Source organism: Pelophylax lessonae (assembly GCF_965119305.1).
Source record: "Pelophylax lessonae genome assembly, chromosome: 13".
NCBI lineage: Eukaryota > Metazoa > Chordata > Amphibia > Anura > Ranidae > Pelophylax > Pelophylax lessonae.
In genome coordinates, this window is record NC_138780.1 from 111363112 (window position 1) to 111387216 (window position 24105).

Genomic DNA, 24105 nt, shown 5'->3' on the forward strand with positions numbered 1-24105 from the left:
TCTTTAGATTGTATTCATTGTATCATTATTAAAAATGCTGCATTCACAAATGTTCTTTATAGACTTCCTATATCACATAAAATGGCATCCAGGAAGAGACCTGCTGAACTCACGACTGAACTCACGACTGCCTTTACTTATAAATTAGCAGTGGGAATAGTTGCAGCTGGAACTGCATGACTCACAATGGAGTACATTTAACTCTTGATTACCTGCTCACAGTTGAGCATCTACAACTAAAAATACATACTCCTGACAGTATACTCCATTCATTGGCATGTACTTTGTGTCTTGGCCAAGGTTAGATCCCAGGTCCTCAGCATTGCAAGGCAGACATGCTAATCACCATGTCACTACACTACCCAACCACTTGCCTAAATTTATTAAATCGTATGCCTTAACTAGTTCAGCTGCCTTGTTCAACACTCTTTCCAGTTTATAGCCGCTCTTTTCTTGGGCATGCAGATCACTTCCTCCCAGCTTTGCAGTTTTTCTTGTTAGACATTTTCACCTAGTGTGCTGATAGGAATCCTCATTCTGAAATTTGTTTTTGTTCCCCATCCTTCTGCCTGGCACTGTTTACTGTGTAGCACTTAGTACCCTGTAGGTCTTGGTTTGACCTTGTTTATCCTCTTCTTAACCTTTGCACTCGCTGTATACTACCTACTGTAGGGGAATCTCTCTTATCGCCTTCTGTGACCTTCTGTGTCTCTTTTGCCAAGTGTAGTACCCCCTTACTGTTTTAAGTTGCCCCTTTGATGAATTCCTTTTTTCCATTACTCTTTTCAATGATAATTTTCCATTGGTTTCCCCTTTTTCCTTTACTGTTTTAGGGACTGGGTATCCTGGAGGCTGGATCTTCTTGCTTCCCTGGTTCTCTTCTCATTGCCTTAATAAGGATTTCTATTTTTCTCTTTCACATCCTTGCAGACAGTATGACATAACATTTTTGCTCCCCTCAGGAAATGGAGTCAGGCATTGCATCTACAGCTGTTCACCATGTCATTCCTTAGAACCTGACCCCTCGATTCTTCACTTTTTTTTGAGGAGGTCTAACCTTGGCATTCTTCCCCCTTTCTTCCATCTGTCTGGGACCCTCCTTCCTTGCCTGCACCTTTTCTCCTATTGGAGTCAGGTTCTTGGGCTTATACAGTGTCTAGCTTCTGTTCTTCTCACTTGTGCAGAGCCACCACCCAATTCTTTGTTCACCTTCTTCCAAACCTGTTTGTTTGCTAGGAGGCTGTTTGAGCCTTCACTGTCACCTGCTTCAGCTGCAAGGTGCTTGTGCTGTTAACTATTTGGGTCAGTTGACCCACCGTGTGTTTTCCTGAGAGCCTTTTGCTGTTTTTTGAGGTAGTTTGTTGCCCACCCTCTGATTTATTGCCTGGGGACATTCCATGGTCTGTGTATCGTTTCCTGTGTCCTGAACTGAAGGATAACGATAATAGGAATTCTGACACGCTTGTAAATTCTATACCTTCTATTACAGTACAGGACACAGGTTCTTCCCTCTTTTCTGTGTAATCTCCTGATTGTTTGCTAAAACACCGGCATTTCATGCAGTGGACTTCCTATACTGTATGGATATATGGGGTGTGAACAAAGTAGTGCTTTCGGAAGTGTCCAGTTACCTGAAGGAGGAGAGAGACCCATGGTCAATTAAGGATTCCTGTGTCCTGTACTGTACTCCAACTTCTCAAATGTACAGGTACAGTAGGTCAAACATCCTTTTTTTAAAAAAAATAACTGAAAGTACTGCATTCTCCCCTTGGCTTTAAGCCTTATTCAGCAAGCAGAAGCGGAGTTTGACCTTTTTATAAATATTCCTAGAGGTAAAGAATTAATAGACAGGGACTAGGAAAGTAGAGTTTAAGGAATGCAATATAAATTCAATGTTTTTTTATGCATTATACTTAAGATGTATGTACTTTGTTTTATAGGGCAATGGCTACACTCCTGCACCAATTGATCTGAGCAATGTTGTCCTCTCCAGGGAGCTCCAGGTATGCAATTTCTTATCTAAAATTTAACAATAAGTTGTTCCAGAGAACAATCATATAACACATCTAGGAGAACCAAATAGCACATTCCTGATCTTTGGAATTTCTTAATCATTCATTAAGGGGCACTGTCAGAAGGGATTTTGAGATGCATGGTTAAACTGCCACCCAAAGGAGAATTAGCAACAAAAACCTGGTGATCAGCCAGCATAACCCCTCCCACTCCCATCAAGCTTCTTGTTAGTATCTTAGTATAATAAACTTCTTTTATCCTCTGAGGAAAAAAAAAATCATCTTTTCCTCTTTAAGCTTCATTCTACACTGCAGAGCCAAGAGGGCTTTTTTTTCTATCAGTTTTCCAGATCGACTGCACCTCAGCGCTGCACTGGTGGGTGTTCCTGGTCACCAGGGGAAGATGCAGGTCTGGCCTGTAATGTGACTTTAGGCACTGAGCTCTGCTAATGGCACTTTGTAGCTTACACAACCAACCCTAAGGTTGAGGAAACTCTTCCTCCCACTGACCTGGAAGATCCTCATGACAGATACCAGCCTGACAGGCAGGGGAATTGTCCTGAATACTGTCTCGGTGCAGGGGACTTGTTCACAGGGGAAGCTCATCTCCCAGTCAACATTCTGGAGCTACAAGCAATTTGTTTGCCCCTCTACTGATAGAACTCTTGTGTGCATTGTCATCAGATTTACAGTAGAATCAGTTGGAAAATGCCACTATAGTGGCATTCATCAATCATAAAGCAAGAACAAGAAGTCCTGGAGCTCTAAAGGAAGCCAACCAGATTCCTATTTGGGTCTTCTCATTCAACCTTGTCCACAGTTTAAATTTCAGATGTGGAAGATTGGAAGGCTTTCTAAGTCGACATCAGTGTTGATGTTGATATGTTGATCAGTATTATTTTATTCTGACAGTGGGAGATTTCTCTTTCGTTCACTGACAGACACAGCTTCAAGTCTTCAGACCATTGGACTTATGCTCTCGCTCTCTAGGAGTAGGACTAGGGGGAAACTTTTTTGGTTACTCCCCTGGGGCAGCCCCAGAGGGTATACCATCACTTCCTGCTGTAGGACTTCTGTTTTTTCTGCCTAGTCAGGAGTAAGGTCTTGGCCCTCTGCTGGGATCTGTGGTCCTGGCATTTTTTCCTATTAAAATTGATTTTTTTTATTTTTGTTCCTGTGTGAACTACAATCAACTGTTCCTGTGTGAAATGCAATTAACAGTCGGACTGGGCGACCCCCTGGATATCCTAGATCCTTAGGTCTTCCCAGTCTGGCCTGCAAGTGCGACCTAACTACTAGCTTCTTGCTAGGATGGCCGTGACATAGTGCCACTGGACAGGAACTGACCGGCGAGTGAAACACCTCACGAGGTTGCAAAGCCCAGGTAACGAGGAAAGTCACGACCAAAGTCGCAGTGTCCCTCAGGCCGCATCACCCCCATTCCAAGATGGTGCGGTGGACTGCTGGAAGTGGTGCCCGCCTGGTGACCATGGTATGGTGAGTAGTGTCCCCCCTCCTTTCCTGTGGAATTGCTGGGGTGGTCATGGGCCCCCCTGGGTATGATAGGCCCCTCCTGTGTCCTTCCCCCCCCTTGTGTTCCCCCTTAACTTTATGCCCTCATCTGTCCTCTGTTCCCCCCTTGGCCCCCTTTTTTGGGGGCTATGGTGAAATTGAGTAGGGGGGCTGCATGATGCTGGGCTGGAGGAGTGGTGGGTGCTGCCGCTGTCAGCCCCCTGTAGGGGGTGTACGTACCTGGGTGCAGTGGGGGGGGGGTCCCTTCCTGGGGTCTGTGACTTTTCCATGGAGTCCAGTGGGATCCAGGTTCCTGTGCAGCGCCGCGTGGCTCCGCCATTTTGCCGTGGTTTCTGTATTCTCGACTTTGGCGGCCATGTTTGTACAATCCAGCGGCCATGTTTTTAGTTTCCCCATAGAGTTTCAAAGATGGCCATTTTACTCTAGTCTGATGCAGTGCTGAGGCTGTGGGGGCCTCTAGTGTCAGGTCAGCGTTTCCTCTTCCTGCAGTGTGGTAGACCGAGTTTGGTGCTCTCCAGTTTAGGTGGTGAGTCTCTGGGGGTAAATATCCTTCCTCTGCTGTATGCAGCACCGCGGGTGCACTGATTCTTGTGGTGCCCATGGTGCACGGGGGGGAGGGGGCTTCTCATTAAAAAAATAAATAAAAGTCAGCCCGCTGGGTCTGCGTCCACGCACGCTGAGAGCTCTAATGGTGAGGACGAGTCCTCCTGTCGGGATTCGAACCCTTGACCAGCCACATCCCAGGCGGTAGCCCTGCTTACTAGGCTACCGTCCTCTCTGGACATTCCTCCCTGAAGCCTATTATTCAACCTTAGTCTTGCCAAGCCTTGCTCATCACCCTTGATTCCCTACACCTGGTACTTCCCTATATAATCCAGCCCCTTGCACTCCTGCTTGCTGATTATTGAGCTCCTGAGCCTTGATCAAGCTTCTCCTCACCTGCTGCTCTTGCCTACTACCACAAATCCACTGCTGACCAGGAATTGACTACCGACTACTCTTCTGCTTTGTACCTACCTACTGAACTGCTACCTCCGTTGCCAATCCGGACTGTCTGACCACGCTTACTGCTGCCGCCCGACCTTTGGCTCATCTGACTTCTCTCTGGTTATCCCTTGTCTGCTCCTCCACCTCCTCCGGACCGAACCTGCACTCTGCCTGGCTGGGTGATCCTGGGGACCGCGACCTGGTGTTAGCTTGCAGCGCAGTCTATCCCCACCATCAGGGGCTCTAGTGAAAACCAGCTAGCACTTACTTTCCGCACCTCAGGTGAACCCGTGTCCCCATCAGAATACTACCTGGTGTCCACCCTGTATCCAGCACTGCTACCACCGTAGCCAACCCGGATTGTCTGACCACGCCTCTGCCAGACTTCCTGCACCTACTACCTGCCTGCGGTCCTTGCCACTGGGCTCCACTTCTACCTCCGGCCAGCAGTCCTCTGACTCAGGTGAGCCTGTAGGATTGTTACAGAATAATCAGCCATAACTATGGAGTCCGCAATGGCCACTCTGTGTAAACAGGTCACTGAACTTCAAGAATTTGGTACTACGTATCAGGAGAAATTTGCCCAGCTCCAAGACGTAGTCCAAAGCCAACAGAGGGAGATTATTGAACTACAGAGGCAACTCCTAGACGTCCGCGGCGCGGCCACAGACACCTGCATGCCACTTCCATCAAAATTTGGCGGCGACAGATGCCAGTATCGGGGGTTTCTGAACCAATGCCGCATCTATTTTCAGATGAACCCGGCCCCCTTCACCACAAAGAAAAAGAAGGTGCTATTCATGATCAATCTCTTGACGGATGAAGCATTAGCATGAGCGTCGCCATACATGGAGTCTAATAATCAGCTCCTGGACAACCTAAACAACTTCATCACTGCCAAGTCTTTGATGACCCTACCGCTGTGCGACAGCCGAGGCGTGACTACATAGTCTGCGGCAAGGGAGACGCTCCGTCGCTGAATATACCGCCGAATTTCACTGTTGGGTCACGGACACCATCTGGAATCCAGCAGCACAGAGGAGCCAATTCCGGTGAGGCCTGTCCGAATCAATAAAAGACGAACTCACCAGAGTAGAGGCCCCGGACGATCTGGATGACTTCATTCAGTTATGCATCCGGATAGATCAAAGACTCTCCGAGAGGAAGAAGGAAAACTCTGGTCCTCAAACCACAGACCCACTTATTCCTTCTCCTCTACCGCCCAGCGTGACCCCCAGTCAGCAACTGAACCTATGCAGGTCGACGCACTACGTAGGTCTCTATCCACAGCTGAGAAGGAGAGAAGGCTGGCTGAAAACCTCTGCCTCTACTGTGGAGAGCCGGGTCATTTTGCCATCAAATGTCCCAATAAGATTCGAAGAACTATTGCCGTCACGGAGCTAAAGGAGCAATCACAGACTCCAACCCCGCCAGCAGCCCCTGAAGATAACAACACGGCGGCTCATGGATCCCACTTCATCGTCTCCATCCTCATCGACATCGAGGGGTGACAACTCCCCTGTTCTGCGATGTTAGACTCCGGGGCGGGAGGCAACTTCATGGACCTAACCTTCGCCCGCGAAAAGAACATTCCACTGACAATCAAGGCAGCCCCCGTTGACCTGGAAACCTATCGACGGATCCCCACTCTCCTCCGGGCCGGCCACTCACGAGACCATCGAGCTACAACTCCTTATAGAACCCGATCACCACGAGAAGATTCACTTCTCGCTGATTGCCTCCCCGAAGTTCCCGGTGATCTTGGGCATCCCATGGTTGGCCACCCACAACCCCTCGTGGACTGGGAAACCCTCTGCATACGGTTCCCGTCCGAGTTCTGCTCGCTAAATTGCTCCCACAAACCCATCCTTCCACCCGAAGACACCACCATCTCTAAGCTATCCATCAAGGATCTGCTACCCCCTCAATACCATGAGTTCCAGGATGTCTGCGACAAGAAAAATGCAGACAAGCTGCCAACACATGACCCTACGACTGCCCTATAGAACTGTTGCCCGGGGCCGAAATACCCTTTGGCAGTATCTATCCCCTCTCGGAGCCTGAACTCAAGGGCTTGAAAGAGTACCTGGACGAGGGCCTAAGGAAGGGGTTCATCTGGCCCTCTACCTCCTCCACGGGAGACCCCTTTTTCTTCGTAGAGAAAAAGGACTCCTCCCTGCGTCCCAGCATTGAGTACAGGAAGCTTAACGACATGACTGTAAAGAACCGGTACCCACTCCCACTGATTTCAGAACTCCTCGAGAGACTCTGGGCAGTGAAGATTTTCACTAAACTCGACCTTAAAGGGGCCTACAACCTCGTCCGAATCCACCCTGGGGATGAATGGAAGACCGCCTTTTGGACACGTTATGGTCACTTCGAGTACCTAGTCATGCCTTTCGGACTCTGCAATGCTCCCGCCACCTTCCAGCACTTCATTAACGACGTCCTCAGGGACATGCTCGATCTGTTTGTAGTCATTTACCTGGACGACATTTTGATCTTCTCTGAAGACCTCGAGCAGCACTGCAAACACGTCCTCAGGGTACTGCAGAGACTCCGACAGAACTCTCTCTATATCAAGCTAGAGAAATGTGAGCTTGAGCGAACCACCACTCAGTTCCTCGGATACATCATCTCCCCAGAGGGCCTAAGTATGGACCCAGGGAAGGTCCAAGCCGTGATGAACTGGCCCATTCCGAGAAACGAGAAGGAGATACAAAGATTCACCAACTTCTATCGGAAGTTTATCCGGAACTTCTCCAAGGTCATAGCACCAATCACCCAACTCACCAAGAAAGCAGTCCCCTTCTCCTGGACACCCGAGGCACAGGAGGCCTTCACCAAGTGGAAACTCCTCTTCACTTCTGCTCCATCCACCCAAACCCCCGAGCTGCCATTTACAGTCGAAGTGGATCCATCTGACTCCGCGATGGGGGCTGTTCTGTCACAATGGACAGGGGAGAAGATGCTACTACACCCGTGCGCATATTTCTCCCGCCAGATGTCCCCCTCCGAGTAAAATTATGACCGCAGGAACAAGGAACTACTGGCGATCAAGGATGCCTTCTCCGAGTGGAGACACCTGCTGGAGGGAGCCACCAACCCCATAATCGTACTAACTGACCACAAGAACCTCGAGTTCATCCGCAGGGCTAAGAGACTCTCAGCCAGACAGGCCAGATGGAACCTATTCTTTTCCCGCTTCAACTTTCTCATCACCTATCGCCCCGGATCAAAGAACGGTAAGGCTGACGCCCTCTACAAAATGTTTTCCAAGCCCTCGCAGAGAAACAAGGGCCAAAACAACATCCTACCTGAGAGAAGGGTCGTAGGGGCCACCTACTCTAAAGAATTCTTGGGCACAATCAAAGAAGGATACGAAAATAACCCCTTCCTCGCCCACCCCACAAGGAATGTCAGCCTTATGTTTAAGAACGGTCATTGGTTTCATCAGGACCTACAGTTATATGTACCTGAAATCGCACGGCTCGAAGTACTCAAACTCAACCATGACTCCAAGCTGGCCGGCCATCTAGGCACAAGAAAGACCCAGGAGCTTCTCTCCCGCTCCTTCTGGTGGCCAACATACAAGGAGGACATCAAGAGGTACATCTCCTCGTGCACGGTCTGTGCCCGCAATAAGACTCCTCGTTCCTCTCCCGTGGGTCTGTTACAACCTCTCCCGATTCCCTCCCGCCCCTGGGACTCGATCTCCATGGACTTTGTGGTAGACCTTCCTCCTTCAAAAGGGATAAACACCATCCTGGTCGTAGCCTCACCAAGATGGCCCATTTCATCCCCTACAAAGGCCTACCCACCGCCAAACAGACGGCCGATCTTATTCTCAGAGAGGTCTTCAGGCTGCATGGGATCCTGGACGACGTGGTCTCCGACCGAGGCGTACAATTTGCCTCTAAGTTCTGGAAGAACTTCTGCCTGGTGCTCGGGGTTAAAGTGAACCTGTCCTCCTCCTTCCACCATCATTCAAACGGGCAGACGGAGAGAACTATTTAGACCCTAGAGCAGTACCTACGCTGTTTCAGCTCCCACCTGCAGGATGACTGGCTTGACCATCTCCCCACGGCCGAGTTTGCCTACAACAATGCTGAGTCAGTGTGTACGGGTGTTTGGTGGTGGCTCCTTTCCACTAAGGATCTTCACTTCTCTCTGCCTAAGGATCTTTACATGCATCTGCACTGATCATCTTAGAAATTGGTGTTTTCCTCCTGGATTTTTTTAAGATTAGCGCCACATTTTATGTATACTATTTTTGATCTGTCATTTCAAGATTTGTGTTGGCTGCTTTTCGCCTTTTTATTATAATTACTATTTTATCTGACACATTTATTTGAGCGCAGCAAAACTGTGATATACAAAAATACATGGGTCCGTTCCGGATAGCCGCTCAAATTAACGAGGTCACGTTCCGGCTCGATCTTCCGGACTCCATTAGGGTGCACCCTCTCTTCCATTGCTCCCTCCTCAAGCCGTACGTAGAGAACACCTTCACAGGCCGCCACTCATCCCCTTCACCACCCATGAGGGTACAGGGTGAAGAAGAATACGCTGTCACAAAGATTCTCGACTCCAGGATCCACCGGGGAAGACTACAATACCTAATTGGGTGGGAGGGCTACCCTCCCGAAGAAAACGTCCACGCCCCCAGACTGGTAAAAGAGTGTCCATCCGTTATCCAGCACTGCTACCACCGTAGTCAACCCGGATTTTCTGACCACGCCTCTGCCAGACTTCCTGCACCTACTACCTGCCTGCGGTCCTTGCCACTGGGCTCCACTCCTACCTCCGGCCAGCAGTCCTCTGACTGAGGAGCCTGTAGGATTGTTACACCTCCACCTCTGCAGCCGCGCATGAAAAAGCGCTGGTGGAGGCCCTAATTGTATCAGCGCGGGAAACTTTAAAGTTGGAGGACTCAGCTACTGCTGAGTCGGCGACGCCGGTGCAATTTGGTACCAGCAAATCTTCCAAGGTGAACAAGGTGTTTCCCTTTCCTGCCTATTTTGACGAGATTGTCACTAGTCAGTGGGGTTCCCCAAAACGCATGGTTGCTATACCTAAGGGTTTTGCTAGAAGCTATCCCTTTGAGGAGTGTCTTCCGAAGAAATTACCGGTCCCACCATTGGTGGACTCTCCGGTTTCCAGGCTAAATAAGGCCACACTTTTGCCGGTGGAAGATTCCCCGTCTTTTAAGGATCCCCTGGACAAAAGAGCCAAGGCTCTAGTCCGGTACCTTTTCACTGTGGCTGGTTCAATTTTAAAATCGGTCTTTGCTATCACCTTGGTATCCCAGACCTTAGGTGAATGGGCTAAGATTTTGTGCCAGGATCTGGAGGATCAACACCCTTCTGAGCTGGCGGACCTGGCAGATCAGTTGATCTGAGGGTTACAGTATATTTGTGATGCATCCCTGGATACGGCTCCCCTGGCCAGCAGGGTTTCTGTAACGGCTGTGATCCTTCGCCGCATGATCTGGTTGAAGTACTGGTCTGCTGACCAGGCTTCTAAAAAGGTGCTGACTGATCTTCATTTTGTAGGTGACCGTCTGTTTGGTGCGTCTATGGAAGAGATCATTAAGGGTCTAACGGGAGGTAAGAGTACTTTACTTCCATAGGCTGCTAAGGGCAAGTAAGCGGGGTCCCTTCTTTTTGGCTCACAAGGGACCCTTTCATCCGGCTGGCTCATAGGAAAAGGGCTCGAGATCCACCCGTAACATTGCGGGAGGCTCCAAGAGACCCTGGAATGGTAAGTTCAAAGCTGGTTCTTCTGGTTCCGCAGATAAGCCTTCCCCAGCCTGAAGGGGTGCCCTCACCCATATCTGGGGTGGGGGGATATCTTTGTTTCTTTCCGGATCCGTGGACCTTGCTTATTCAGGACAAATGAGTTCACAAACTGATTTGGTTCGGTTACAAGATAGAGTTTCGGTCCTTGCTTCCGGCAAGGTTCTTTCCTTCCAACTTACAGCTGCCTCCAGAGCAGCTACAGGGCTTCTTCAGAGCAGTGCAGGACCTGTTAGCACAATGGGTGATTGTGCCTGTTCCAGAGTCAGAACATTTGCAAGGTTTTTATTCAAATCTGTTTACAGTTCCCAGGAAAGAAGGCAAGGTTCATCCGATCTTGGATCTCAAGACTCTGAACCACTTTGTGAGGGTTCAGAAATTTCAGATGGAGTCCATCCGCATAGTAGTAGCTTTCCTGCATCAAGGAGATTGGCTGGCCTCTATCGATCCCAAGGACCCTTTCTTTCATATACCAATATGTTGGGCATCAGCGTTTTCTTCGTTTTGCCATGGGCAAAGAGCACTTTCAATTCGTGGCATTACCCTTTGGTCTCGCTTCAGCTTCTCGAGTGTTCACAAAGGTTTTGGCCTCAGTGTTGGCCTTGTTACGACAGAAGGGGATTGCGGTACTAGGTTACCTGGACGATCTGCTTCTGCGTGCAGAGTCTTTCTCGGCTCTAGAAGCCGACTTGGACGTTACGGTGCAAACTCTGCAGGAGTTTGGGTGGACACTGAATTTTCAGAAATCAGCACATACACGAAGCTGGACTACTTAGGTCTGACGCTGAATTCAGCGTTAGCCCGGGTGTATCTTCCTCAGACAAAACTTCTGAAGCTACAGGATGCTGTTCGACTCCTGTTGTCCAACCATCAATCGTCACTCAGGATTGCATGCAAGTACTGGGTCTGATGGTATCCACCTTCGAGGCAGTTTTGTTTGTGCAGTTCCACACTAGATCTTTGCAAAGGGAGATTCTGATCAAATGGAGCAAGGATCCGCTGTCATTGGACAATCTGATTCTGTTGAGTCGGGGGTTTGAGGGAATCTCCTCTTTGGTGGCTGCGCTCCCTGACTCTGCGTCTAGGGAAATCTTTTCTTCCCCTGTATTGGACTGTAATCAACACAGATGCCAGTCTGTCTGGATGGGGAGGTGTCTTGGGAGTGTGTTTGATCCAAGGTGTCTGGATCGGGAAGAGTCCAGGTTGCCGATCAACATCCTAGAAATTCGGGCAATGAGACTTTGTCTGCCTCAATGGATGGATCATCTGCAGGGATGCCCTATGCAGATACAATCGAGCAATGCTATGGCTGTGGCATATGTTAATCATCAAGGGGGCACAAAGAGTGCCCTGGTGTCCTGGGAAGTGTCTGGCATCTTGAGGTGACCAGAACAATATGTTCCAGCCCTCTCTGTTGTGCACATTCCTGGGGTAGAAAATTGGCAAGCGGACTATCTCAGTCGGCAGACTTTGGATCCAGGAGAATGGTCTCTTCACCCGGAGGTTTTCCATCAACTGTGTCTTTGGTGGGGGACCCCCAAAGTGTGGACTTGCTGGCCTGCAAGGTCTCAGGATCCTCTGGCGGATGCTGCAGATGCTCTGGTGGCTCCTTGCGGTCAATATCGTCTGATTTACGCCTTTCCTCCAATACAACTTCTGCCGAGACTGCTAGTCAGAGTCGAGGTAGAAGGAATTCCAGTTATTCTGGTGGCACCAGACTGGTCTCGCTGGTCTTGGTACGCAGGCCTGGTAAGGCTGGTAGCAGACGTCCCTTGAAAACTTCCTCTCGGGCAGATCTTCTGTCTCAGGGACCAATCTTCCATCCTGCTTTACGGTCGCTGGCTTAAACGGCATGGCTATTGAAAGCCAGGTGCTGAAAGACAGAGGGCTGTTGGAGTCTGTGATTCCTATGCTGTTGAAGGCTAGGAAATCTACTTCCAGGAAGGTTTATCATCGAGTTTGGAAGGCGTACATTACTTGGTGTGAGTCGCGAGGGGGGAGGGGGGGGGGGTTCCCTGCTCCTTTTCTGTGTCTCGCTTGTTGGAGTTTCTACAATTGGGTGTAGATCAATGTTTGGCTCTGGGCACCATTAAGTGCCAGATTTCCACCTTAGCTATTTTTTTCCAAAGGCCGTTGGTGGTGAAGTCCTTGGTTCATAGTTTTGTGCAGGGAGTTCGCCATCTAGCTCCTCCGGTGCGATCCCTGGTACCTCCGTGGGATCTCCATTTTGTTCTGTTGGTGCTGCAAAAGTCCCCCATTGAAAATATTCAAGAAATTCCTCTGCTTACTTTGTCCCAGAAGGTGTCTTTCTCAGTAGCTATTACTTCCGCACCTCGTGTGTCACAGTTGGCTGCGTTGTCCTGTCGGTCACCTCACTTGGGGATTCATAGGGACAAAGTGGTGTTGTGACCTTGTCAGGCATTCCCCCCTAAGGTTTTCTCAGGGTTTCATTTGAATGAAGACATTGTGATACCTTCCCTATGTCCTAAGCCTAAACACCCTAAGGAATTTTCTTTGCATTCTTTGGATGTAGTAAGGGCGATTCGGGTGTACCTGGCAGTGACTGAACCGATTAGGAAATCCGATTCCTTGTTTGTTCTTACAGGTGGACCTTGTAAGGGGCAGGCTGCATCTGCTGCGACCATTTCCAATTGGATCAAGCAGACGGTGGTGCAGGCCTACTCCATTAAGTGTCAGGTTCCTCCTTTCCCTGTTAAAGCGCGTTCTACGAGGGCACTTAGTGCCTCCTCATCAGGTGTCATCAGTGGTTCAGGTGTGGTCATCTGTACACACATTCACAAAATTTTATAAGGTGGATGTACTTGCATCTTCGGATGCAGCATTTGACCGCAAAGTTTTGCAGGCTGCGGTTGCGGAGGCTTCTGCTTCTTCAGGGTAAATTTTTTTTACCTGGTGGTGAGCTCCAGTTGTTCCTAGTTGAGCTCCTGTTGTTACCTGGTTGGCTGTGTTTAGCCTTTTTGGGAATTCTGGGTTTGCTGTGTTTTTTCCCACCCCTCATGATGACACTGCTTTGGGACATCCCAATGGTCTGAAAACTTGAAGCTGTGTCTGTCAGTGAATGAAAGGGTAAACTGGAGTTTTGTCTTACCATAAAATCCTTTTCACTGAGGTCCACTGACAGACACAGCACCCGCCCCTCTGTTGAGGTTGAGTTATTTCTTCTTCTGACACTGCTTGTTACAAATAGGGATGATCGAACTTTTGAAAAGTTTGGTTCGGCCAGAACATCCGAACTTCCCGAAAGTTCGGCCCGGATTTCAGAACCCCATTGAAATCAATGGGACCCGAACTTCGGTAATCAAAAAACACAATTTTTAAGCCCTAAAACCCAATAAATGCCCCTAAAAAGTGCCTAGGGTTCTGGGTCATGCCCCATTAACTATTAATCACACAAAAAAAAGTTCTTAAAAATTGTCATTTTTGATAAAAAAGCCAATTATTGAAAAAAAAAGAGAGATTTTTTGATTTTGACTTTGGATTTAGTATCTGGGGGATCTAAAAAGTGTACATGTGAAGTTTCAGCTCTGTAGCATGTCCAGAACCATGAAAAAAAAAAAAGATAATTTTTCAGTAGAACAGGGATGTGGGACCCTCCTTTAACACCTATATGATCTTTTTTTCTGGTTCTGGACATGCTACAGAGCTTAAACTTCACAGGTACACCTTTTAGACCCCCCCAGACACAAAATCACACAAAAAAAAGTTCTTAAAAATTGTCATTTTTGATAAAAAAAAAGCCAATTATTGAAAAATTAAAAAAAAAAAGAGATTTTTTGATTTTTACTTTGGATTTAGTATCGGGGGGGGGGGTCTAAAAAGTGTACATGTGAAGTTTCAGCTCTGTAGCATGTCCAGAACAATAAAAAAAAAAAGATTGTTTGTATTAGAAAACTTTCAGCACAGGAGTATGGCTTCGCTGCTGTAACACCTTGCCGGTTTAATAGAAGGCATTTTTTTGGGTTCTTTGCAGTCAGGAAAAACATCTGAACTTGTGTATAGTGGTACTGTGCACAAGTTCTGATGTTTTGCCTGCCTCTAAAAAACCCCAAAAAATGCCAGCAAAAACACACCTGGGCATTTTTTTTTTTGACGCTAGCGCTTTTTTTGGCATTTTTTGGGGTTCTTTTGAGGCAGGCAAAACATCTGAACTTGTGTATAGTGGTGTATATACACACATACATATATTTATATACACACCTAGACATATATAGGTGTGATAGTAGCAGAAATATATGCTTGCGCTAATGAAATCATTTACAGTAATATATTTCTGCTACTATCACACCTATATATGGCTAGGTGTCTATATACATATAATTATGTGTGTATATATACCACTATACACAAGTTCAGATGTTTTGCCTGCCTCAAAAGAACCCAAAAAAATGCCAAAAAAAACGCTAGCGTCAAAAAAAAATGCCCAGGTGTGTTTTTGCTGGCATTTTTTGGGGGGTTTTGGAGGCAGGCAAAACATCTGAACTTGTGCACAGTACCACTATACACAAGTTCAGATGTTTTTCCTGACTGCAAAGAACCCAAAAAAATGCCTGCTATTAAACCGGCAAGGTGTTACAGCAGAGAAGCCATATTCCTGTGCTGAAAGTTTTCAAATACAAACAATCCTTTTTTTTTATGGTTCTGGACATGCTACAGAGCTGAAACTTCACAGGTACACCTTTTAGACCCCCCAGACACAAAATCACACAAAAAAAGTTCTTAAAAATTGTCATTTTTGATAAAAAAGCCAATTTTTGAAAAAATTAAAAAAAAAAAAAAGAGAGAGATTTTTTGATTTTTACTTTGGATTTCGTATCTGGGGGGGTCTAAAAAGTGTACATGTGAAGTTTCAGCTCTGTAGCATGTCCAGAACCATAAAAAAAAAGATTGTTTGTATTAGAACACTTTCAGATCACCAATATGGCTTCTCGGTTTCCACACCTTGCCGGTATGATTAAGCACACAGTCAGTGTGTGAAACGCGTCTACCTTGTCACGATTGTCATATTTGGATGTCCAGTCAATAAACCTGGATTTTGACTCAACCTGGAGTGCTGCCAATTCCTTTTCTTTTATCAAGTTTTTGTGAGTTTAAAGCTGGCCATACATGGCACAGTTTTTATCATTTAGCCAGTGGGCTGAATTAAAAATACTGAACTGATTCCCCCATCCACACTTTCAAGGTGGATGCAGGAATTCTCTCCCCTCTGTCATTGTAATCTGATAGTGGGACCCTCCCAGCTGATTGGCTGCATGCGCTGATTGAGGCCCGGTTCACACTTTGGGTTTGGTATGGATTTTGAGGTAAAAACCCATGCCAAAATTAAAAAAAAAAAAATGCCGTGGGGTCCCCATGTTGATGGGGAAAAGGATGTCTTCCCCACAACCCTGGGTTGTTATTGTAGGGGTCTGCGGGCAGGGGGCTTATTGAAATCTGGAAGCCCCCTTTTTCACCCAAAAAATCCCAGTGTAATGTAACAAAAAACATGAGGCAGTTTTTGACAAGTGGTTTGTAAAAAAAAATCATTAATGTTTCCTGATGTAGATCTAACATCAATCATGATGCCTGTCTCTGCCGCCGCCGCTGCCCCGATAAAAAAATAAATAAATGTTCCTTCCACGACGAATGCTCCCACTATTCTGGCAGCTCCCATATCTGACATTTCTTTTTAGCTATGGGGCATGGTCATGCAGTGACGTAACTCGGAGACCCCCCCTCTTGTGACGTCACCACCCCAGGCATGATGGGTCCGTGAGGTTAAAAAGGGGGGGGTCCCCAGATGACATCACCAGATATTATGTCAAATTTGCCCACACCCCCAAAGTTATATAAGAACTTTCAGACATCGGAGCTAATAGAATTGCAGGAGAGGGTTTTTTTTTCAGCGGGTGTGAGGTTTCATCTATACAAGAACCAAAAGAATTGTTTTGATTGATTAAAGTACAAGTTGCACTTATCTCAAGGTTGTATAAATGTGAAAAAACTTTCCATGCTATCCCTGTGTATTAACCACCTATTACTCAACTATTTATACTATAGGAAGCAGCTAGCACCACTATGCATCCAACTCCCCATACAAAATGCAATACATTTATATAGTCACAAAAAAGTGCAGTGTTTTCCTTCAATAAAGTGCATTCAAATTATAGTGCATAAATAAATATCTGAAAACAGTGTAAAAATAATCTATATATAATAAATTAATGTGAGTCCATCTTTTCTTTTAAATAACATCAATAAATGATTCAATGTCCATGAAAAAAAAGTTTGCAGTCCCATACACCAGAAACTCTTCAGTAATTGCCTCTGATCACCACAGTACCCTTTACTCCACCTATGGTTGTCTTCTCACCTGCTTGAATGAACCTCACTAATTAAAGGAGGTCCATATGCTCTTTGCAGTGGTAAGTGGCACCACTCCCACTGGCTGTACACTCCGAATCCGTGGCTCTTAGCAGCTCTCAGCGTGGTGTCAATCCAATCATATAGGAGGCATAAGGAAAGAACCATAGTGCAAATCACTAACAAAAACAATTTTTTTCCATATAAAAATCCACTCACATTTCAAAAGTAAAAAACAAGCATTTCACAATACAATCCTCTGCATACACAGCTCCACCTAGTCCCAGCGTGATTACGTCACTGCTCACCTCACGCATGGCGCCCAATGGGCTTTCTCAAAGGTTCAGGCTACTGTACATAAAATAATAAAGATTTGCTTAATATCATGATTAGGAGACAGTTATTTGCTGGAATAACATCTGGACATCAAGATAAAATAATAAAAACAAGCATTACGAGCAACAAATAAAAAAAGTCCACAAATTCACATACATGTTAACATTTGAGATGAAAACGATTGGCCTAATATGCAGTCAATAATACTGCTAACTAGTTTTACGGAGTGTCAAAGCTTTCTAGATTAACACCTTCTATGATACATTTTATCAGTCACAGATCAATGTAAGTTGTTTATAACGTGTATGTCCCACATCTTTTGGATAGAAGAGTGTATATCTAGCCAATTTTTAAGAAATTGTTGTTAGAAATTTTAAAGACATTTTTGTCAACAGCTCAAGTTCTAATTGTGGTTTTGTACAGGGAATGGTGGAAATAATGGCAGAAAATTACCACAATATATGGGCAAAAAAGAAGAAGATGGAGTTGGAGACTAAAGGTGAGAGAACAGCACATTAAAAAGAAAAAAAGAATCCTTTCCTATTTGCATGTGTCCCAAATCTGAAATATCACTCCCAAGAGTAAAAGGTTCAGTACCAGTACAGACTTTTTTTGGAATATAGCAAAAAGTTTTCTGTTAACTGCTTGCTGTAATTGTTTCTCAATATTAACCACTTGCCGACCGCCTACTGCAGATATACTGTGGCAGGCGGGCTCGGCTGTGCGAACCAACATATGGGTACATCGGTTCGCGGGAACGCTCTTGGGGCCGCGTGCGCACTTCCGGAGGCGCGCCCACCCCAGTTGGGAAGCGGGGAAGCCGATCCACAGGACCCTGTGGGCACCCGTGATCGCTTCCTGCTGAGAGAAACACAGCAGACCGTTGTTGTCTCTGGAATGAACACAGAGAGCCTGTGATCAGACTGTTCCTTTAAGTCTTGACCATGGGTTATATGCTGCCACCTTCGGGTGAGGACATTGGCAAACAAAGCTGTTATGACAGCCCATATAAACCCTTCCGCACTCAGCAATCCTTTATTTTTTGCTAGTGTCATTAGCTGATGGAGGACCTCTCTACTGAGAGCAGGTTTCTGGCCTATTTTTTCATATTTACTGGGAGATTGAAGAAGTTGCTTGGATCTTCACGCAGAAAAGCTATTTCTTTAACTGGCTGCATTGGCGCCACTGGGGCAATATGATTGCAGCTTCTGGATTGGTCACCCCTTGGCAGCTCCTCAGGGAATGATACCCAGCTCCCATGGCATGGAAGTCATAGGGCCAGCCTGTTATGTTGCCTCTTAGCACAGGGTGGGGCTTACCCTTGCTACTGTAGTGCAATGTGGTGCAGTTAGCCTTAGAGTGCTCTACAGGTCCAGGGCAGTGACAGTCGGAATCCTGGTAGTTCCAGGACCTGAAGCTTAGTGCTTGGTCCCTTCTACTGTGCAAACCCCCCCACACACACACACACACACACACAACTTCTCTCACAGCTCGCCCCCTGCCTGGGTATAGTTCCTGGACACTGGCCCAGGCCTGCTTCAATATTTTTAAATAGTTTGTTGTGGCCATGGCCTAGTGTGCTCCATGTTAAATGATTTGTAGCAGCCATGCGAATAGCATGCTCCACTGCATAGAATAGAGAGTTTGGGGCGAGCCCTGCAATTCCTTTGTGCGCACAATGGCCTGTTCTATGTGCATAGCCCTGCCCTCTGTAGGGCACACACAACCCATCAGGCACTTACTTGAATACATTGCTATACTGCATACCAGGATACTACAGCTGCAGCAGCTTCCCTGCTCGGGTTTGTGACCCAGATCTCCACCAAGCCTTCACTGCACAAGGACTGGCCAAGACTTGATATAATGTAATATATACATCTCCTAGAAGGTTTGCGCATTGCAAAAGTGGAAAGTGCTTTTGTTGGCTCTAGCTATTTCCTGGCTCAACTTTTGGTACCTGTAAAGGATGCCCCAGGCTTCAAAGACCCAGTGACAAAAGGTATGAGGCTATCCATAAATCCCCCTTTGCTCTGTTGAGCTCTGCCATGCAGCTGTTGGTGGTGTCTGTGGCTGTTTGCCAACCCCTGGCAGTTTGGGCAAAAAGCATGATATGCAACCCTGGAATGATCCTGACAGATCGCTCAGTGCTACAAAAATTGGAGTATCTCCCAGTAGCCTTACATGACTGCATTGATGTCAAACTCCCTGCTTCAAATTCTCTCAAGTCCTCGAAATGCGTTAGCCAGCTGGATTTCTAATTGTCCTGTCATGGGGTATGATGTATCATGGACTGGATAGTGCTATTTCTATTTGATGAGCTTTGATGCATTTGTAATTTTGTGAGTATAATACTTACCACCTTTACATTAAATATAGTCATGTTTTAAGGATAATGCACTAGACCAGTGCGCCCTCTGTTTTGCTTTAGGGTATCAGTGTTTCCAGATCTCACCTGGCTCTTATGTCAGTACAGATGCTCAGAATCCTTTGACTGTGAAATTGTTCTGTAGAAATGCCTAGAAACAATTCTGTTTGAGGAAGAAGGACTTTTCAGTTGGCCATTAAACACCTTTTTTAAGGAAGTAATCACTGAAAGAGTACTCTTTTACCCAGTAAGAAGAAAGCTAAGAGTTTGTCCCTTGGATGAATTTGTCCCTCTCAGACCTACTCTTCAATAGCTAAGTCCTCTAATTAAACCTATGTGTTTCTTTGTCCTGCCTTCAGGGACTCACAAGGACTGTCCTTTCTCTAGTTCCACCATCTCTATTTGAATTAGGCAGGTTATTATTACTAAAGCTCATGCCTTAAAGGCTAGGACACTTTGTGGGAGATTTACTAAAACTGGTGCACACAGAACCTGGTGCAGCTGTGCATAGTAACCAATCAGCTTCTAAGTTTTATTGTCAAAGCTTAATTGAACAAGCTGAGGTAAGAAGCTAATTGGTTGATATGCACAGCTGCACCAGATTCTGCACCAGTTTTAGTAAATCTCCCCCTGTGTTTCCTTGTTATTGCTCCCTTGAGTCAATCAGTCAGTCTCTTTGGTTTTTCAGAACCAGATGTCTGTTTTTTTAAATTTACAAGGCTGGCGCCTAGTCTTCTATTCTTATATTGGTAACGTTTTATCAGGTGGTTGTTCAGACTTTTGCAGACACTGGTTTTGGCTGTAAGGAGCTTGAAGTCGCTTTTTGAGTTAGGAACCTGTTTTCCTTGTTTTGGTCCTGTTGGCATTGCTTGCTGTGTTGCCCACCCCTCAGTTTTATTGCTTGGAGATGTCTCATGTTCAAGATTTAAACGAGCCTGTATCCTATACTGTGCAATTAAGAAACAAGTATTTTTAATTTACCTGTAAACTCCTTTTCTTGGAGTAGAGTACAGAGTACAACATTAATTAATTGGTGACTTGAAATAATCATTATTTGATATAATAAAATGTATTGACCAGCTGATGGACAGCTTTTCGCATAAGCTCATATTTTTTACTTAGGGCTTGTTTACACTTATGTAACGTACCTCAAAATCTGGTATTGGACACACTTTTTTAAAGCACTCTGAATGCCAATCAAAACCTCTATAAACCTCTATATCTAAATAAAATGGTTAGCTTACAGTCCTGTTCACATGTGTTTGCTTTGCTTCGCTTCAAAAATTATACCTCATGTCACTTTCATGGTGCTTCAAAGCGTCTTCAAAACCTTTGTAGAAGTCTATGACAAAACTCTTTTACAGCACCTGTAGCTTTTGAGAGGTTTTTATTCAGCTTCATCTTCGCTTTGTTTTGGAGGTTTTGCAGGTAGGAGATATCAGCTCACACACAGGGCATCTGCCAGGCTTCATTAAAGCTTCAAGAAAGCATCACCGAAGCATCACTGAAGCATCACCAAAGTGTCACAGAAGCATCAAAAACATCAAATCAAAAAAGCATGTTGAAGCGGTAGGCGCATAAAGAGTTAATTTACTTTTTCAGAAAAAAAAATGAAAAGGTGAACACCCTACACCCTCCCCACCTGCCCAATTGCCACTGTAATTACCTCCTGTGGGTGAGGTGCTTTCAGTGCCCACTTAGCCTGTGTAGTGGTCTGGGGATTTAAAATCCCTGCTGTTCTCTGTCTTCATTCTCTGGGGCTTTCGGGAAAGATCAGCACACTCCCGATTTGGTCAGGGCCGAGAAGGAGCTGTTGGTGGTGTTTGTGGCTGTTTGCCAACCCCTGGCAGTTTGGGCAAAAAGCATGATATGCAACCCTGGAATGATCCTGACAGATCGCTCAGTGCTACAAAAATTGGAGCTTCTCCCAGTAGCCTTACATGACTGCATTGATGGCAAAATCCCTGCTTCAAGCTTCAAATTCTCTCAAGTCCTCGAAATGCGTTAGCCAGTTGGATTTCTAATTGTCCTGTCACGGGGTATGATGTATCATGGACTGGATAGTGGATAGAAGAGTAGGTCAGTCCAGGTCAGCAACAAACAGGCAACTAACAGACATATTATGACACTTTATTTCTGGGGTACCTGGTGATAAGACACAGTACTTCAGGCTGGTGCCTAAATATTCTTCTGTTTGGGAGACAGGACCACAGTAATTTCTGGGAACTCTGGAATTCCTGTAGGTATTGGAGTTCCTAGTAATCTTGGAAATCCTAGAAAATCTAGCAGAGATCCCTGGGAATCCTGGATATCCTAAAAGACCCAGCATGGATTCTGTGAATACTGAAGGTCTTAGGAATCCAGGAAATCATAAAAGACCCAGCAGGGATTCTATGAATACTGTAACCCCAAGGAGCTGCCTCCATGGGTGTTTTTTGGGGTTTTTGCATGAGTAAAAGCTCGGATGAGCCTAAATGATGAAAAGCACTGATCAGCCTAAACATGTGGATATGGCTTGATAGCGCTCAATTTTTTTGTTCAGTTCCAAACCGCTTTTACTTAGTCTGGTACTTAAGGTGGCCAGTGACTCACCTGGAATTCACAATTAACTAAACCTCTAATTATTTAATATTGTCCACAAGAGAACTAAAGTAGACAGAGATGCTTCAACATTGGGAACATAAGATTTTTGTCAGAGCAGCTGGATGAAACCAATCGTTGGTGAAAAATAGGAATTGAGAAGTTGCCAGGCATTGGTATACACGGAGTTCAGCTATTGTGAGCATCAAGGCCCAATTGTCCGGTGTAGCAGAGGCAAAGCATCTGATATACTGTTCCAGAGTTTAATTTATCCTTTCTGTCTGCCTGTTAGATTTTGTATAGTAGCACAAGACAAAGAGGAATGAATCTTCAGCTTTTTTTGCACATTTCTTGCCAGAATCTTAAGGTGAATTAGATTCATCCACTAGACACAAGATGTTTGAATCACTAAAGGTAAATAGACGTTGCAAGGGTAGTTGCACTTTTCAGGGTAAATTTTCGTAGAGCTTACGGTCTTTCACTATCCAGTCATGTGCAAGCAAAAATGTTTTTTTTTTGTACATGATTCACCACGTTCACTAAGCTCTGGGGAAATTTCCCTTGCATAGTGAAACTTCCCATGCAAAGTGAACAAACTACTTGCCTTAGATAAATTAACCTCTATATCATCTGTCACATAATAAAGTCTCGCCATGGATCTTTTAAAGACATCAGCTGTGGCTATAGCCAAAGGAGTGCCTTTCATTGGAAGGAAATAAGCTATTTTGGTGAGCCACTCTATCATCACAAAAACAGAATTGTACCTTTGAGATAGTGGAAGTTCAACAAGGAAGTCCATTGCAAACATGCTTTTAGGGTGTGTTGGAATAAGCAAAATCATGGTTTGGTTCTGCAGCCAGTTCTGCAGGATGTAAAGGACAAAACAAATCTTCTACAATTCTAAACAAGCTTATGTAACCAAAAAGTCTTTTGTAGCAAATCTCATATCTTGGAAAAGTTCCCAATAAGTGGGAGATCACACCATACACTAAGGACCATTGTCCAGAGATTTTCAAGGACAAAGAGCTTGTCTTCACACAGAAGTAGGTAATTGGAGTAGCAGAGATCCAGAGAGGCCAGTTAGGTCCTGAATGTTTCTAACAGACTAGATCATTAAGAAATTTGTGTTAGATTGGTAGGTATCAGGCAGAAAAGAAACAGAATTGTCAGGGAATAGAAAGTATTGTTTTACTGAGAAGATAGTTGATGCTCAGAATAGACTTTATACAGAGGTAGTGAGTCAGTCAATAGTAAGTGGTTTCAAACATGCTTTGGACAAACATAGATGTATACTCAGACAAAAAAAATAAAAAAGTTGACAAAAAACAAAGAAAAAAGTATAATTTACATTTTTTTTCTGCAGTCACTTTTCTATATTTGTTTCTCATTACTTTTTCTTGGTAATTGGATCAAGGCGTTGGTGTTACCTGTTTGGATATAAAAGCTGGGGGATTTTCCTGATGCTCAATAGAACTGAAGAAGTACCTTGGACAAGCTACAGTGGGTACGGAAAGTATTCAGACCCCCTTAAATTTTTCACTCTTTGTTATATTGCAGCCATTTGCTAAAATCATTTAAGTTCATTCTTCTTCCTCATGAATGTACACATAACACCCCATACTGACAGAAAAACACAGAATTGTTGACATTGTTGCAGATTTATTAAAAAAGAAAAACTGAAATATCACATGGTCCTAAGTATTCAGACCCTTTGCTCAGTATTTCAGTATTTAATAGAAGCCCCCTTTTGATCTAATACAGCCAGGAGTCTTTTTTGGGAAAGATACAACAAGTCTTTCACACCTGAATTTGGGGATCCTCTGCCATTCCTCCTTGCAGATCCTCTCCAGTTCTGTCAGGTTGGATGGTAAACGTTGGTGGGCAGCCATTTTTAGGTCTCTCCAGAGATGCTCAATTGGGTTTAAGTCAGGGCTCTGGCTGGGCCATTCAAGAACAGTCACGGAGTTGTTGTGAAGCCACTCCTTCATTATTTTAGCTGTGTGCTTAGGGTCATTGTGATGTTGGAAGGTAAACCTTCGGCCCAGTCTGAGGTCCAGAGCACTCTGGAGAAGGTTTTTGTCCAGGATATCCCTGTACTTGGCCGCATTCATCTTTCCCTCAATTGCAACCAGTC

General features: G+C 45.4%; 1 protein-coding gene across 7 annotated transcripts in view; it reads left to right on the forward strand.

Annotated features, from left to right (window-relative positions):
* LOC309569543 (ryanodine receptor 3) overlaps positions 1–24105 on the forward strand; it is a 1308933-nt gene that overhangs the window by 827730 nt on the left and 457098 nt on the right. For all 7 annotated transcript variants that reach the window (XM_082275412.1, XM_082275411.1, XM_082275414.1 and 4 more), the window contains 2 exons: positions 1941–2003; positions 17450–17525. In XM_082275412.1, the coding sequence (XP_082131538.1) occupies positions 1941–2003; positions 17450–17525 (139 nt within the window). The remainder of the gene's footprint in view (positions 1–1940; positions 2004–17449; positions 17526–24105) is intronic.